Source organism: Limulus polyphemus, unplaced genomic scaffold (genome assembly GCF_000517525.1).
Source record: "Limulus polyphemus unplaced genomic scaffold, Limulus_polyphemus-2.1.2 Scaffold11, whole genome shotgun sequence".
In the NCBI taxonomy this organism is placed as follows: domain Eukaryota; kingdom Metazoa; phylum Arthropoda; class Merostomata; order Xiphosura; family Limulidae; genus Limulus; species Limulus polyphemus.
This window is the reverse complement of record NW_013665621.1, coordinates 1,603,657-1,622,267: the sequence shown is the minus strand read 5'-3', so window position 1 is coordinate 1,622,267 and position 18,611 is coordinate 1,603,657. Positions and strand designations below refer to the sequence as shown.

The 18,611-nt window shown below is 33.4% G+C and overlaps 1 protein-coding gene across 1 annotated transcript in view; it reads left to right on the top strand.

Annotated features, from left to right (window-relative positions):
* LOC111085134 (nicolin-1-like) overlaps positions 1-18,611 on the top strand; it is a 26,899-nt gene that overhangs the window by 3,867 nt on the left and 4,421 nt on the right. Inside the window, exons 3-6 of the mRNA XM_022382451.1 lie at positions 1,958-2,064; positions 2,270-2,380; positions 2,815-2,892; positions 5,160-5,264. Coding sequence (XP_022238159.1) covers positions 1,958-2,064; positions 2,270-2,380; positions 2,815-2,892; positions 5,160-5,264 — 401 coding nt within the window. The remainder of the gene's footprint in view (positions 1-1,957; positions 2,065-2,269; positions 2,381-2,814; positions 2,893-5,159; positions 5,265-18,611) is intronic.

Genomic DNA, 18,611 nt, shown 5'->3' with positions numbered 1-18,611 from the left:
TTCATAGAATTGATACAAAAATTAAAATTAGATATCTTGCCACCAACAAAAAAGGAAGGAATTACGTACCCACGTAAGTTTATAGTCTTACAATTATTTACGCAGTTCCTAAGGTTCCCAAAATTAATGATATTTATAGACTCAAGGTATGTAATTGACTAATTTCATTTTATTCAGCTTCTTTATTCACAAAATTAAGAAAAAGTATAGTTTCACCACTCTTATTCCGGTAAAAAAAAAATATTTAAAGAATTACAGACGGAATGAAAGATTAGTTAGGGATCTCGGCTATTATTTGATATGTGTATAAATAAATGAGTTTGAAATTCAAGCTTTAAATATTTTAATTTTACACAAGAACTTTGTATTGGATATGTTGATGACACTTTTGTGATATGGCCACATGGTAAAAAGAGTTTAATAAAATTGGCTAGTTATCTAAATAGTTTAGCGGCTTCAATGAATTTACTTATGAGGTAGACGAAAATGATAGTTTTCCTTTCTTTAGACGTATCGGTTGAAGACAAAAATGAGCAAAAGCTACAGACTACATTTTATCGCAAACCTTTCTCTGTGATCACGTCAATAATCGTGTAATAAGAAAGCTAAAAAGTGTCAGCTTTTTATTTTAATGTGTAGAGAGTTTTAAAATTGTCTTACAAAACAAGAATTAGGTAATGAAATATTATTGTTGAATAACGTAGTCTCATTAATAGAACATTTAAGAAATTTATGAAATACGCTTTTGATAATAGCTTGTTTGTTTCTTTTAATTTCGCGCAAAGCTACACGAGGGCTATCTGCGCTAACCGTCTCCAATTTAGCAGTGTAAGACTAGAGGGAAGGCAGCTAGTCATCACCACCCACCGCCAACTCTTGGGCTACTCTTTTACCAACGAACAGTGAGATTGACCGTCACATTATAACGCCCCCACGGCTGAAAGGGCGAGCATGTTTTTGCGAATCGAGTGCCCTAACCATCTGGCCATGCTGGGCACTTGATAATAGCAATTTGATAAAAGTATTTGAGAAAGCTTAAAAAGAAGGATTAATTTTGTCCTACGTACCTGGTTTATTTTGTAAATTTTATAATATTTCTTTGATCCTAAATTTCTTTGACATTGATATATATATATATATATATAAAGAAGAAAGAGGTATGGTTGTGAACAACAGATTAGCCATTTGTTCTTGACATTACATTTAGATAATCTCAAAAGGATTAATTGTTAAATAAATCACACTTTCAAGACTTCTTCTTTAGGATTTCCCAGTAATAAGCTTCGTCTTGAATCTTTCCAGCTGGCTTCCTTGAGGCAATCTAACTCTGGTTTTATGAATATTTCCTTTGCTAGTCCTCGTTGACTGACTTGAAGTTTTACTCATAAATATTTTAACGCTTACTAACTTAAGAAGCTTTTCTTTATTACTGATTATGATTAAGTTGTTGGTTACATGAGTCATGAAATCAGATAATGATTCCCAACGAATATTCCAGAACATTAATACTATACAGCACTAATTAATTTAGTAGGTTGATGTTTAACTTCCAACGTTTAGACGAACTATTGTTATTGTTGTTGTTTATTAAGCACAAAGCTACACAAAGGGCTATCTGTGCTCTGCCCACCACGGGTATCGAAACCCGGTTTCTAGCAGTATAGGTCCACAGACATACCGCTGTGCCACTGGGGGGGGGGGCTTCTTAAAATTAATTCAAATGATATAGAAATACAGTTCAATTTTTGTAAGTGAATAGAAAGAATAAAAACAATGATACAAAATTAAGATACCTCATTTTATATTTTGACAATACAGAATTCGGTGACTTATTTAATAAAAAACAAAGTAAAATAATCCAATGTTTTAAATTACTATTATCGCTCCGAAAACTCGTAACCTCCAATATTTAGATGAGTAAAAATCAACCACATGTTTTGATATAAATGTTCTTCAGATCGTGAAACGTTAGAGTGGGAGATCTGTGTCCATCGTGCTGTGCTCATGTGTGACCCCCACTGTGAGGAAGGAAGCCAGGATTACGTATCAATCACACAAAAACAAGTATGTTCAAAATTGTCTTTAATTTAGAACATTCCAGTTCCCTTACCAAAAAACATTTTTCACGGATTCACGTAACTTGTTTTTGTTTACAATTCATCTAGTATATCTTTATAAACGTGCTTGAAAAATGAAGTATTTCTTTAAATGTTAATATTTCGTCTAAAGTGTTATAAATATTTGTATATATATATATATAATTCTATAGAGTCGTCTTGCTTGGCTTGGAGTCGTAGCTTTGAGATTGGTATTACGCCAACCCTCGCCTCAGTGGAGAAAATTTGGGATAGAGAATTTGAGAATCTACAGAGAAGCTCCAGTAACTATATCTCTTTATAAAGTTCCTGTAGAGTTCTAAGATACTGTCTATAAAATCTGAATAACACAGTTTAGTTTTGGAGTTGAGACATTTTTTTAGTAATTTATACCTATTGGAAACGACACATGAAACGAATAACCTGCTCTTTATTTTCAATAAATATAAGTCTGTCCTCAACAGAATTACGTTGTATAGTCACAAGAACTGCTTTTTCTTCATTCAGTGTTTGGTTTAAGAATGAGAGAGAAATTTATGTGTGAAGTTTAAAAAAAAACTGACGTTTCGTGCCAGTTTTTTGTTCCTTCGTGGAAAAAAAAATATTTTTTGTAATGAAATCATTTACATCCGATCACATTGAGCCCATATTTTATGACATCATAAAAAATCAAAATAATAAAAGATCTTTATATATATTTTTTCCTCTTTCTCTTGAGGGAAGTAATGCTCGAATGACAATTCCAAGAACTCTGATTGGTGATAGACCTGTACGGGAAGTTGGCCATATGGATAAGGTATGATATAGCTTTAACATTGTTTCCTGTCATATCTGAACAAGATGGTATACACAGTAACTTCTGTTAGTTTTTACTTCCTGCAAAACGCACAAACAGCAAAATGTTCAATGAGTGAATAAAATACTAGGATAAGAATATTCTATTGTTGTACTTTATAGTGAACTTTGAATCTAACTGTTTGTTTGTTTGGAATAAAGCACAGAGTTACACAATGGGCTATCTGTGATCTGCCCACCACGGGTATCGAAACCCGGATTCTAGCGTTGTAAGTCCGCTAGACATACCGCTGTGCCACTGGGGGGGGGGGGCGAATCTAACTGCATTGGTCTGACAATATTTCCACATCATCATTATTATATTATTCGAGGTAATAGCTAATTATATTTTCATTTCTAAGGTGAATATTATTTACTTCTTAATTGAAACAGTTATCTAGAATTGGAAATTACTTCCTTTATATTTAGACACCCTATTTCTTAAAATACAGCGCACATACCTCATTTTCAATTAAACGTCCGTATACCAAGCAGTTTCCACCTTGGTTATATCAACTGGGGTGCGTATACGCCCTAACCTAAAAACAATAAAATGTAAAACGCGTGAGATTGGAAGGATAGGGATTTGTGGCTACAAAGGGTTATAACTATAAGGAAAGCACTGGCTCATCCTGTGTTGAGTAATATAGATTTGAAGTGTAGTTGGGTAGAAATGCATCCAAGGTGGTATACTTAGGGTTAAGCTCTTGTAGTTAACCCGAGTACGATATTTACGTGATTTACTAGCTAGTTTTGGCTCCTTTGGAATTTTCCGAGTTTTTGAAAGCGCATAAAAATTTATTGTTACGACAATATTTTCATTACACGTGTTCCACCCGTCACACTGTGTCGCATATAGTAAAAGGTATTTCTTAAAATAGAATACTGTAGCTCATTTGGGAGCATTTATTATTATTTTTAACATAGGTCTGTAGTAACAGAGAAACATTTATGTGATCAGTAGCTTATACAGGACACAGAGAAAAGTATTATTGACATTTTGTAAAAAAAACTTCGTCACGACTATTCTGCACGTTGTCGGTATTTACTTTACATTTTTTTTAAGGAGTTTATGAGGGTAGTCCTAGTGTCGTTTAAAAATAAAAAATGAAAAAAGAAGCAAGTGCTTAAGATTTTATAAAACCTATCTATGTACAATACGTGGTGCTGTATGATTGTACATTTACAAGTTATACCACGGCAAGAGTTACATCGTATATAGTGAAGTTTGTTAGATAGAAATCAAGAAAAGACAAAATGATGCATTTCCAAATGTAAAGTCAAGTGTATTCTCAATACTTTATTTTGGCTGGAAGTTTGTGAACATTCGTGAATTTCGAATACTTTTTTATTATTTCCTTAACATTACCAATAAATGGGCCAGTTTAGGGAGTCAGAAGATTCTCTTTAATAACCACAGGTTTAAGTATAGTTGCTGTATTAAAAAAGAAAAACAAACAACATATAAATTACTAATATTCCATCCGAATCAGTTATAATTCGAGCATTGCCTGAAGTAGGCCTAATACTGAAAAGTTGCAAAATAAATTCATTTAATAAGAGTGTGGAAAACATTTTCTCTATTAATTAAAATGGTCACTTATTTACATATATGTGAGTTCGGAACCCGTTGCTGTCCTAAACTCTTCGCCTTTCACCAGTTCTTTTTCTCACTTCCGCTCAGAATATCGAAGACCTTTCTTCGAAACGTGTCCCATGACTTTAAGTTATTTAAAAATCTCGAGAGCTCTTACATACTCATCCAGCCATCGTATCAAATTTTGAAGATATTTCACAACCCGATTAGCACAGCTTTTTATTCTTTTTTTGCGAGATGGACATTTGTCTATCACGTGGCTGTAGTTCTGTGTGATTGTCTGTTGCAGAAAGTTTTACCTAATTTCAAATTATTAGGGTGATATTATAAGGAATATTTTACATGACATTAATGATAATTTCATGATATTTATTTGTGTTGTTTGTTTGAAGTTAAGCACGAAGCTACACAATGGGTTATCTGTGCTCTGCCCACCACGGGTATCGAAACCCGGTTTCTAGCTTTGTAAGTCCGCATTTCCCACTTAAATTTAAAAACTAGTTTTTAAAAATATGATGAAAACTTCAAGAATACTATCGTTTGTTGAAAGTTGAAATTAATTAACGACCAATAGCATTTCTAAGGATTCTTGAGAAAAGAAAAAAAAATCATTTGTTATAACTATCTTACAGACCGATTCCAGTTTCTTACCTGCAGCTGCTCACTTACAAAACTTGTGGGCTATTGGAGAGCTTTCGAGAGCGAGCCAGACAGACCAGCAGGTCGGCCGATTTGAGGTGAGTTTCGTTTTCGTTTCTATCAAATTATAATTATAGATCATTAACTATAGCTTGTTGTCACTGAGAAAATATCCAGGAAGGAGATTAAAAAAGAATTTGCTTTTCCTGAAGATTTTTATAATCACTATCAGTTAGGTTTTTCGCATCAAATAGATGTCGCTACCATTTGATCAGCACGCACTACGAGAAAGCTTAAACATGCTGTGTTAGAATAACAAAAAAAAACCTGAACACCAACAAGGAAGTAGAAAATACAATACATAAAAGTATTGTAATGTATGGCAGTAATAAAATGAATAAAGGTAATTGAAAAGGTTGAATCTAATAGCTTTATAGAGAGTTTGATTACAAGTGGTTCAGTCTAACAGCTCTGTGTAAGGATTGTTTTGAAATAGTAGAGGCTAACAATCTTGTATGCATTGCATTAATCAAAGAAATTTCTCTTTTAAGATTAGAATTATTTTTTTAAAAATAAGTTAACTTTTCTTCAGTGTTAACTTGTATTACCAGCTACGATGTTTCATTAGATTTATGGTCTGAAGTTATTTGAGCTACACACTTCCCATCTGCATAATTAAATAACATACAAGGTTTGAGTGTAGTTGTTGTATTAAAAAAACAAAAAAGCATGTAAATGACTAATATTCCATCCAAGTCAGTTGTGTAGTTCGTGCATTGCTTGAAGTAGGCCTAAGGCTGAAAAGTTGCAAAATAAATTCATTTAGTAAGAGTGTGGAAAGCTTTTTTTTTTTCAATTAATTAAGGTGGTCACTTGCTGCTTATTTTAAAATATTGTATGCACTTTGAATATAAATATTTGAACCTAACAGCCCTGTATACTGGCTGCTTAGAAAGGGTGTAGGCTAATAACCTTATATACAGTTTGATTAGAAATACTTGAGTCTAACTGTTCTTTTACTGGCTGCTTAGAAAGACTATAGGCTAATAACATCATATACAGTTTGATTAGAAATACTTGAGTCTAACTGTTCTTTTTACTGGCTTCTTAGAAAAACTATAGGCTAATAACATCATATACAGTTTGATTAGAAATACTTGAGTCTAATAGTTCTGTTTACTGACTGCCTAGAAAGCGTATAAGCTAATAACCTCAAATACAGTTTGATTAGAAATACTTGAGTCTAACTGTTCTGTTTACTGGCTGCTTAGAAAGAGTATAGGCTAATAACCTCAAATACAGTTTGATTAGAAATAGTTGAGTCTAACAGTTCTGTTTACTGGCTTCTTAGAAAGACTATAGGCTACTAACATCATATACAGTTTGATTAGAAACACTTGAGTCCAACAGTTCTGTCCTGGTTATTTAGAAAGTATATAGAATCTAGCAATCTTATATAGAGTTTGGTTTTCTAACAACCAGGTGTACAGAGGCAAGGTTTTGTTGTCTTTTATTTTTTCTTTCGCAGTCCTAGCAATACAACAAATTTACTTAATTGTTTACAACACAGTTAACAATTGTTTTACATTTTTTCTATCAAAAGAGAATAAATAATGTAAACCGTTTCGTCTAGGTATTACGAGCTACGATTTTTAATTAAATTTATGGTCTGAGGTATTTGAACTTAACACCTTTCATCTAGAGAATTAAATTATAGTTAATGCATTTAAAATAACAAAGCACGTGTAAGTTACATCGTTTCAATGACTGCCGGAAAGAAGATAGAAAGTTTTAAACAAAAACAATTTAGGAACAAAATTGTATGCCAAGCAAATGTCTATAGATGCATATACATTTAATTTTCCACAACTCTAACCCATGTAGCCCCCCAGTGGCACAGCTGTATGTCTGCGGACTTACAACGCTAGAAACCGGGTTTCGATACCCGTGGTGGGCAGAGCACAGATAGCCCTTGTGTAGCTTTGTGCATAATTAAAAACAAACACAAACTAACCCATGTAACTAGCTAAAAACTAGGTCTTCATTTTGTCTGATATGTTGATCATAAAACAACTTAAACTTTTTATTGTGTTCGAGTTAATTTCTCAGAATTTGCGTATGATTGTTGTATAATAATAGTAACAATAAAACTTGTTTCAGTAACACTTGACCTAATAAATGGGACTGTTTGCTGAAACTCATCTAGTTTTTTGTTTGTCTTTGAAACTACATCAACAAGAAAGTGAACCCCTTATAACCTAACGTTTTGGTTGGTTATTTCTTAGCTGAAAAAAGACCAATCTGTGGATGACTCATTTTTGAAACACGTACATATATAAGTTATTTGAATTAGCATTTATTATGTGGTCAGCTAACCGAAATAATTTGTTTGATATGCATTAATAAGATATACCTTTGTTCAAAACAATAGGGAAATGTAATATCAAAATAAATGTGAAAAGCCAAACGAAACAGACATTTGATGTTCAAGATATTTGCGCACGAGAAGTAGGCTTGTTAACCATTATAGAGACGTAAATTAATTTTACAGTTGTACGTGACATCGTCCTTACTTAGATATTAAGTTATAACTTTAATCAGGTTAGGTAACAACTTGTTCATTATTACTCATGTTGTTAATATGAATACGTCACACGTCAAGATTCGCTTGGGAAAGCAAGTCTCGGTTATTGTTATTTTCTACTGTAAACGTTCCTAATTATTGTTGTTGAAAAATACTTTTAAGAGCAACATTTCTGATTTATTTATTTTCTAGGACAAGACGCAAATGTCTCTTTCGTAGTAACAAAAATAAATAGATATATTATGTAATTAATAAAGAGAAAGTAAATTTTTCGTGTCTTAAGTTTAAATTAGTTAACACTTTTAACGACTGCTTTTTATTTATATTTGAATTTATAAAGAACAAGTCAAAGTCAAGAAGTCAAGTATTCTATATATACATATATATATGTATGATATAGTTATGTAATAGTATGAGTAAGATATAAGTAAAAAAGAATTAATTATGTAGAGATACACGATAAAGCTTCTCATCAAAAAAATAAGCTATTCTACTGGTCGCGGGGTCGAATCCCATCACAGAACATGCTTTCCCTTTCAGCCATAGGGACGTTATAATGTGACGGTCAATTCTACTATTCAATTAGAGAAACCCAATAGTTGTTGGTGCTGACTAGTTGCCTTCCCTCTAGTCTATTACTTCAAAATTAAGGACGGCTAGCATGGATAGGCCTCCAGTAGCTTTGCACAAAATTCAACAAACAATGAGACAAACACAAATCTGATTAGACAACTAACCGTCAATGTGTAAACTAAAAGTAACCGATAATGTGTTGGTCTGTGGAATGTTATCCTTCCAAAACGTTTAGCAATACCTAAAAGTAGTAACTTGAAAAAGTTTTCATAAACTTAGTTTTCCCCCTGAAAAATTAGCAATTGTGTTCCTGTATGTATGAGTGTGTGTGTGGGGGAGGGGGTATATACATGTATAAGAGCTTGCTAATATGTTATTATTGTTACTTGATTTATATGTTAACACTGATCCTTTAACATTGTTCAGTAATATGTCAAGGTACACCAGAAAACTTCTCCATAGTTTACAATATTACACGTGTTTTAAGATCGCAGAAGTCCATTTCTAGATCAATTATTAGAATTATCAAGTGAACCACCTTAAAACAAAGACTGTCAAAGTGAAACGATACACGTAGCAAGTGAACCACCTTAAAACAAAGACTGTCAAAGTGAAACGATACACGTAGCAAGTGAACCACCTTAAAACAAAGACTGTCAAAGTGACAAGATTCACGTAGCAAGTGAACCACCTTAAAACAAAGACTGTCAAAGTGAAACCCTACACGTAGCAAGTGAATCACCTTAATACAAAGACTGTCAAAGTGAAACGATACACGTAGCATGTGAACCACCTTAAAACAAAGACTGTCAAAGTAAACGATATACGTAGCAAGTGAACCACCTTAAAACAAAGACTGTCAAAGTGACAAGATTCACGTAGCAAGTGAACCACCTTAAAACAAAGACTGTCAAAGTGAAACGATACACGTAGCAAGTCAATCACCTTAATACAAAGACTGTCAAAGTGAAACGATACACGTAGCATGTGAACCACCTTAAAACAAAGACTGCCAAAGTGAAAAGATACACGTAGCAAGTGAACCACCTTAAAACAAAGACTGTCAAAGTGAAAAGATACACGCTGAGCTTAATAGGCAAAAAATATATATATCAGGAAAATCAATGTGTTCGCCCGGAATTAACCGTATTGAAATACAATATTTTTAAAATTAAATCTAAGTTTTTAAGTTATTCTATCCTGACGACTTATATTGTTTACGCCAGAAAAGCTTATCGCTGATCCATCGGGGATTGGAGGGGAGAGGCTTTGAAGATTTTAAACTAAACTATTGATGTATTAATTTATTAGTTAATTTAATCATAACCACACGTTCTTTTAAGATATAAAGGCTGTTATAAAACATAAAAATTACATACGAAAAAAAAAAAGTTTGGCGCAAAATGAAAGTGCTATTTTTAAGTTGTAGACTTTCAGTAAGGTTTGGCATCAGGTAAAATGCACAGCAAGTCAGATGCAAAACACTCCATGTATTAAAACCTACAGAAGTGGAGAGATCTAGCGTGTTGGTTCGTATTCTTTATAGAAAACGTTTCAGTATATAAGACAGCTTGCAAATATAGGAGGATCCTTATACTGCAATATAAAACTCTTCTTAGTATATTTACGGGAGTCATTTCTCATCAACTCAGAATCTAAGTAAATAAGAAAATATACAATAAATGTTTATATATATATATATATATATATTCGTTGAAAATTGATAATGCTATGTTTTTAGTTAGTTTAATTTTTAAAAATTTTATTAATTGTTTGAAAAATTATCTAGACGCAGTATTACTTCAAACGCTCAACTTCATCAATAATAACAGTAAAAAAAGACGGGTATGTGAAAATAAATTTAGTCAATCCCACTATTCGTTGGTAAAAGAGTAGCTCAAGAGTTGGCGGTTGACTAGCTTCCTTCCCTCTAGTCTTACACTGCTAAATTAGGGACGGCTAGCACAGATAGCGCTCGTGTAGCTTTGCGCGAAATTCAAAACAAACCTTTCGTCACTTTACTCAAATTAAAGAAAGCTCGTTTAACGTTTCTACAATATTGTGTATTATATTCAAATACGAAGTTCGAGTCACGCAATAAAGAGGGTTCAACATTTTTTTTTTTACTTTACGTGAAATTCCCAGTTCCCCAAACGCGTGTTTTTTTTTAACCACTGAATACATTTATTTACGTTTGATATTTATGCAGTTAATACTCTAAACAAGCAATTTTAATTTTTTTAGATACGAATAATTAACTCACCTGCTGAGTGATATACTTTCCTACTTCTATATGGATAATGTGTCCCATCCGTATCTTTTGGCTTTTCTGATTTTTCCCCCAATCAAAGTTCTGTTAACCTCCACCGTCTCAATCATCTATGTACTTCTTATACGTTTAGACCAAATGATTTTTTCCCCCATTTGTTACCAAATGCATACCTTAAAGCTCTGTAACTAATAACTAGACCTCTTCTGTGTTTTGGTACAGAGATGCTGGTGTGGCAATGACAAAGAGTAAGTGCTATTAAAAAATACATTTGTTTCTTTGTAAAGGGTTTGCTTAATATTTGAAGTTGTTTTTAACCTAGTAATAAGAAATATTTCTTGGAACATGTATATGTTTAATATTAACATTTATAATTATAATAATAAATTTCCCTGATATCTTTATTTGTCAAAGTAACCTTAATGTACAAAATTACTCTTCCCATTTATTATCTTCTTAAACTAACTTTGCCTTATAAATCCCAATAAAATTATATTTCAGTATAAAGTAAATACTCATTCAAAAATTTAAGCCATTAGTTTCTCAAAATTCAAAAGTTATATTGCTCAAAGCTATGAATTGTGGTATTCTCAGGTGCACTGGTTTCCCCTAGGCTCTGTAGAATAAAAGAAGGTTCGAACAGGAAATGTATTATGGAACAACTGTGAATTGTCTGACTTAAACTGTGTTTTAAAAAAATTAAAGATGCTGGACAAAATGGGTGACAAAATGAAACAATCTTTATTCACTTCAGATAAACTATCAAAATGTGTATTCACGAAGGACAATGCCTTTTACTGGAAAGAGGGTTCTCCAATAACATTAATAAAATCTGTATTTCTCCTAGAATCTCTCAGAATATGTTCAGTCTGTTACAGACTGAGAAAACATAGTATTATATACACAAAACAATAATGTTCTCCTTCGCATGCCTGTTAGTCATTCCTATCACAAAACGAGGGAGATTATATCCTCCAGTCACTTGGCCTTCCAATAGAAAAGATCGCTGTATATCTCACATAGGATTTAGAATTTTTCAGAAATCTTTTCCTCGAGAAGGCACAGGTAACACCTTAAATGATTGACCAAGAACAATAAATAACTTGGGCAAAATGAATTAGCTACTTCTTTGAACCGTGTTCTATATTAAGATTCTGAATTAAAAAAAAAATCTATACTAAAAAAGGGTGTAGTAAACATATGGTGTGCCTAAATACCACGGATATACTAAAAACACCTATCAAAATAAAAACACTACGAAAGTAACAGATAAAATTCTCACGCATTTATTATTTTTAGAACTTCGTGGCATGTAGAAAGTCATATATAACTATGTGCTTTGAGTTAAAATAAATTTTTGTTTTAACATACAGCGTTTACAAAAGTTTATTCATTCAAAGAATTAAACTTTATGAAAACATAATGGATTGTTTGTTTGTTTGTTTTAAAGTTAGCACAATGGGCTAACTGTGCTCTGCCCACCACGACATAATGGATGAAAGCAGCGGCTCCGAAACTTTCAAAGTTTTAATTTATTGTATCAAAGTACAATATACACAGTTGTATCTACATAATGTCTTTCGTTGCGATCACCACAGAGCAAACTCCAAATTTTCACACTTGGCATAGAGATCACACACTTCACTTACTTCTGCTTAGACGCCATGTTGTTATTTATGCGACTGACTTGCCACCTGGTGACGAGAAACTTGATACCATTAATTTCAACTATGCAGAAATTAGGAGCCTTTGCTTTTATACTTTATATTGTAAGTCATTTTATTTTTTAATGAATAATTTTGGTACAGCCTGAATAAACATTCGAAGTCTAAAGATATGAGCTACTTCATTTTGTAACGTCATTACTTATTCCACCTATACTAGTGCTGTAAGTTGTATGCTTTATTTAGTTAAGAATTAATCCACGAGATAATGTTTAGCAATGTTCAGAGTCTGGAATTGGTATTTTGTTGTTAGAAAAAGCTTACACATAAATAAATGGCTCAGTTTGATTTCTGCTTCAAATCGACATCCTTTACCATTAAATACATCACCTGTTTATATTCAAAGTTCTGCATATAATATCTTTCAATACATATACATATAATACAGTTTTACTATTTACATTCTCATTCATGGGTTATTACTGATATTATATTTAGGGTCTTAAGAGTATATTAATCACGTTTATGAGTTGGTAACCTAACATATTTTTCTGTAAAGCAGAATTTCCTTTCTGTTCTAGTTTTCTCGGAGGTAGTCATGCAGCTTTAGACTGCCTGACCTTGGAGCTAGTGAGAGTTGTCAAAATTGTAACTGTATATTGGTGACTTAGGGAAGTCATAAAATCAAAACCACACTTGTAAGACGAGTTGTGCATTTACATAATTGTCGAATTGTGATGTATGAAAATAGACTGTGCTTTTTTTTTTTCAAACTGTTACAAGATTTCTCCACGTGGCGAAGTTTGCTGAACCAGCATAACCTTGATATGTTTATAACCTCCTCTGAAAGGAAGTTGGATGATGTGAAGATTTCTCCACGTGGCGAAGTTTGCTGAACCAGCATAACCTTGATATGTTTATAACCTCCTCTGAAAGGAAGTTGGATGATGTGGAGATTTCTCCACGTGGCAAACTTTGCTGAACCAGCATAACCTCCTGTGAAAGGGGTGTGAATATTGTGATTTTCACTCCATTCTTGTAAGAATTGTGCTATATAAGTAGGAATCATATAACACATAAAATTAACTTACGAAATTCTCATTATTATTATTTTTAATCTATGAACCGTTCATGGATATTTTGCTATAATCAGTCCTTGTTTTGAACTATGAAGCTTTCAGTTTCATGGGGATCATAACAATGCTGTTTTGTTTGTTTTAAAGTAAAGCCACATTGGGCTATCCGCTGTGTCCACTGCGGGAAATCAAACCCCGGATTTTAACGTTATAATTCGTTGTCCGGCTGGATGTCTTAACAAAGTTGAACCACTAATGTTAACATACGTAACTGTAATACCCGTGAAGCACAGATGGATTTTATAGTGATATCATTTAAATAACTTCATCTTTGATGATACAAATTGATATTGACTAGACATTTCGCTCTGAGAAATTCTATTACAATAGTTTTTATGATGAAAATCAAATTTCTGACAATGTACTTCAGTTGGCATATGTCTTGCAAATATGTTTGATTATTTGAGTTATCTCCCAGTGACTCAGCGGTAAGTTTGAAGGCTCACAACGCTAAAAAACAAACAAACGGGTTTCGATACCCCTGGTGAGCACAGCACATATAGCCCATTGTTTAGTATTGTGCTTAACAACAAAACAAAGAAACAAAATTTGAGAAGTTAATTTTTTCCTTAACTTAATGTAATCCAATTAGTTTTTAACTCACAATTTTATTTAGAATTAAATTATATAGTTTAGTGTTAGACGAAAAAAAAAGGTTAAATAACAAAAATAATAGTTAATGCGTGTTTATTGTTTTAATGCAAAGCTACAATCAGTTGTTTGCACCGTTTCCGAATCCTGAATTGTATCGTTATGAGCTCTTAAACTTCCCAGTAAACCATCGAGGATCAACGGTAAATTTAATCCGAATCCCGAATTGTATCGTTATGAGCTCTTAATCGTCTCGCTAAGGCATCGAGGAACAACGGTAAATTTAATCCGAATCCCGAATTGTATCCTTATGAGCTCTTAATCGTCTCGCAAAGCCATCGAGGAACAACGTTAAATTCAATCCGAATCCCGAATTGTATCCTTATGAGCTCTTAATCGTCTCGCTAAGCCATCGAGGAACAACGTTAAATTTAATCCGAATCCCGAATTGTATCGTTATGAGCTCTTAAAGGTCTCGCTAAGCCATCGAGGAACAACGTTAAATTAAAAACAAGATTATTTGTCTTACAAATGATCTGAGAAAGCTACACGCTTACAAAAATTGTATGAAATTTTAACACATGTTATAACATGTTCTTCATTTCTTTCACTCATGGGTTCTTAGAAATACTACTATGGTTTTCACTCTTTGACGCTGTGGCTGCTTAACCCGCTCCCCGAACAAGAAGACAAGTTTTCTGGTTCTCCAGTTTTTTTGAATGACAGTAAAATTAAGTATTTTTTTTTAAATTATATTAAATATAAATAAGTAATCGGTGCTAAAATTAAGATAAAGCAAGTAATGTTGCGTTATCAATTTTTACCATAAAATACAATTTATAAATGAATGAAATAAAATTGGTGATAATTATAGTTCGCTTGCTGAATCTGGCTGACATCGGAGCAGTCGTCATGAAATATCGATAATATATATATATCGCCTAGACTACTACTACTACTATGTGTGTGTGTCGTGTCTCAGCTGGCCTGATGAGCCTTAGTATTGAGCGAAAGACCTCATCGGCATAGGATATTGCAGATGTGGTGTAATTCACATAACATATTCCCCTTTGTTCCTATTCATGGGTCCTTAAAATAATGCAGTGTTTTCCAAACTGTGAGGCATGCTCCTCTAGGGGGAGCGTACTGGTGGCTGGGGGGGGGGCATCCTCTTACGGGAAAACCCAAAAATAACTACAGAAGAAACAGAAGAGTTGGAGACAACGATATTCTAACAAAACTATCACTTTGCTCTCAAAGCTTTTGTTTTTCTTTTGCTCTCGCATTTACGCTCTCCTTACAAGCATTATTTCATTTTTAAAAAATGATTAAAAACAGGTAATTAAATTTTGATTTTGCTGTTATCACAGGTGAACATTATTTTAATATGAAGGGGGCGCAACGGAAACTTTGCTGAGTTAAGGGAGTGCCGCTATTTTAATTTTTGAAAACACTGAAATAATGCATTTACTACTATTCCAATATTGATCACCGATTTCATTGTTTGGCCTAAAACCAAAAACGTACTAATATCACAAAGCATAGACAATTTAATTTAATCTCAATATATTATTTAATTTCTGTAGTGCACATTGGAGTATAGAGACATTTTAATACTAGTAACAAACAATCTTGCAATACCAAATTTGTTACTTTTTTTTTAATTGGTCACTAAACGTTTGCTTTATAGTTTCTTCATGAGCTTTCCGCTAAAAACTAGTTACAGTTTGAGGCCCGGCATGGCCAGGTGGTTGGGGCGCTCGACTCGCAATCTGAGGGTCGCGGGTTCGAATCCCCGTCACGCCAAACATGCTCGCCCTTTCAGCCGTGGGGGCGTTATAATGTGACGGTCAATCCCACTATTCGTTGGTAAAAGAGTAGCCCAAAAGTTGGGTGGTGATGACTAGCTGCCTTCCCTCTAGTCTTACACTGTTAAATTAGGGACGGCTAGCGCAGTTAGCCCTCGTGTAGCTTTGCGCGAAATTCAAAACAAAAACAAAGTTACAGTTTGTGTTTTAATGGAAGGTTACTGAAGAATCTATAAAGCGATACGTTGAATGTCCGATTAAAGAAGAAAAATAAAGTTTCTGTTATAAGGTTGTTTATCACTAGTATTAACTCCAATCTAGTCAATTTCATGATATTATCAAATTCATTTTACGTAAACTTTGTTATATAAATGAAAATAAAACCTGCATGTAAATGGATTTTAAATTTTATCTTTTAAGTTAGTATAGTTTATAAGCTTAACATAATTGTATTTTGACTGAAGAGTAACCGATGAGACATTCTATATTTTTTCTTTAATTGTTTTAGAGTTTAATCTGTATTCTAAAAAAGAAGGAAGCATCATCCTAGTTTCAGAGATTTTGTAAAGTGTTGTTGATTGAATATCATTTATTATACATAACACTAAAAATAGTGTTGTTTTGGGGGGTCTAATGACTCTAAAATTATTGATTTTTAAGATGTTTTAATGACTAAAATATACTTGCTTAAAAAGTTCGTTTTCCAAATAAGTTTAAAGTTGGATTTCGCGCAAAGCTACACGATGGCTATCCGCGCTAGCCGTCCCTAATTTAGCAGTGTAAGACTAGAGGGAAGGCAGCTAGTCATCACCACCCACCCCCGACTCTTGGGCTACTTTTTTACCAACGAATAGTGGGATTGACCGTCACATTATAACGCCCCCACGGCTGAAAGGGTGAGCATGTATGGTGTGACTGGGATTCGAACCCTCGACCTACAGATTGCGAGTCGAGTACCCTAACTATCTGGCCATGCCGGGCCAAGTTTAAAGAAAAATACATTTCCCGAAAATATCGCTTCAAAACCTTTTGTGGAACAAAATACTGAAAACTTTGTCTTAAACGTTAATTTTTCTAGTTAGAATATTTATTATAGTTCATTTAAAGTTTCAGTTTTAAATCCGTTGTAAGTGACATTTATTTGTTTTCGCACTTTTTCCACGGTAAAATGTTTTGTTTTATGTGTTTCGTTGAACTAATGTACAAGTCTGCCACTACGAGAATTCCAATGTCCATTAATTCGGTAGTTTAAAAACAAACAATTTTGTTCTTTATAATAACCTTGAACAAAGTAACGTGTGCTCAGTTCTGTACGTGACATTCTCTCAGTGAAATGACGCGAGTCAGACATATTTTTGCAATTAAATTAGTATTTTATTTCTTATTTGAAACAAACGAATCGTCGAAAGTAATTCTTGTTATTAATTTATTAATATTATGCTAGATTTAGGAGAGAGAGAGAGAGAGGGAGAAAAAGGAGAGTGTTCTGGTTTCCAGTAACTATAGGAATGCTATATTGCAAAGGTAACCAGTTCACGCAAGTTGAGCCTTTGTCTCCACGTGTAATGAGTTTTTCTACTAAGAAGTACCTGATCATTCCGAAGGTAATGACACTGGTCATGTGACACTGGGCTATGAATAGTTACAGTGCTTGAACTGTAGCACACGTGGATGATAGTTCTAAAAACGAATATGCTAAACTTTATAACCTGATTGTTGGACGTTGTTATGTAAGAAGTGCTGTACCCACTTTAAATAATTTAGTTTAATATCTTCTGAAGATCATCATTTGAATTTCTAAAGACAATAAAGAGAGGTTTCGTGAAAAAGAAATCTAATAATCGAATTTTGTTGCCCCCACCCCCACCCCCGATGGGACAGCGGTAAGACTACGAACTTACAATACAAAAAATCCAGGATTCGATTCTCTGCGGCTGAAAAAGCAGACAGCTCAATGTGGCTTTGTTCTGAAACAACTAAATCTACCGCTGTTATTACATAACTGTGAATAATGGATAATGTTTAAAGTATAATTCTGATTCTATTAAAATTACAGAGTGTTTTCATTACCCAATTTAACTTTTGGGCAATCATCTGATCTTAGGTTTTAAACATCGGTCTGAGTGTGCTAGGATAGAGTGCAAGTAAGAAGAAACGAACTGATGAACTGAACTGAAGAAACGAACAGGTGTTTCCTGATTTAGTTAAAGATATTGTTGTCGGAAAATAATGAATATATTAATTTTTAGTTTCAAAATCACGAGATATTCAATGTTATTTTCTTGTAACCGGAGAAGACGATCCATACAAATCTGTAGCTTTTGTATAGCTTTGTTAAGTTTAAATAATTTGATCATTGACGAACAATTCATTGACATTTCTTTATAGTGCAAGAACATGTCATTTTATAGAGGCGGAGCACGGCCCAATGGTTAGTGAAATTAAAAAAATTGCGATCTGCATTTTAGAACCATGGGTGCGTTATAAGTGTGACAGTCAAATCTCATTATTCAATTGGAGTTTGCAGTGGGTGGTGTTGGTGTTAATTAGCTGCCTTCCATCTAGCCTATCGATTTCAAATCATGGATGGCTAACGCAGAATTGCTTCCGCGTTGCTTTACGCGAAATTCAACAAAACAATCAAACGAAACATTTTTTGTCTAATTCGATGACGAGGAACCCACTTTGAGACTAATAATGGCTGGAGACGGCTTGAACGGGTAATGAAGAAAAACATTAATATAAGTTTAACATAACAGCAAATGTACAACGTTTCGACAAGGTTTTTATGATGATGACAAAACCTTTTCGAAAAGTTGT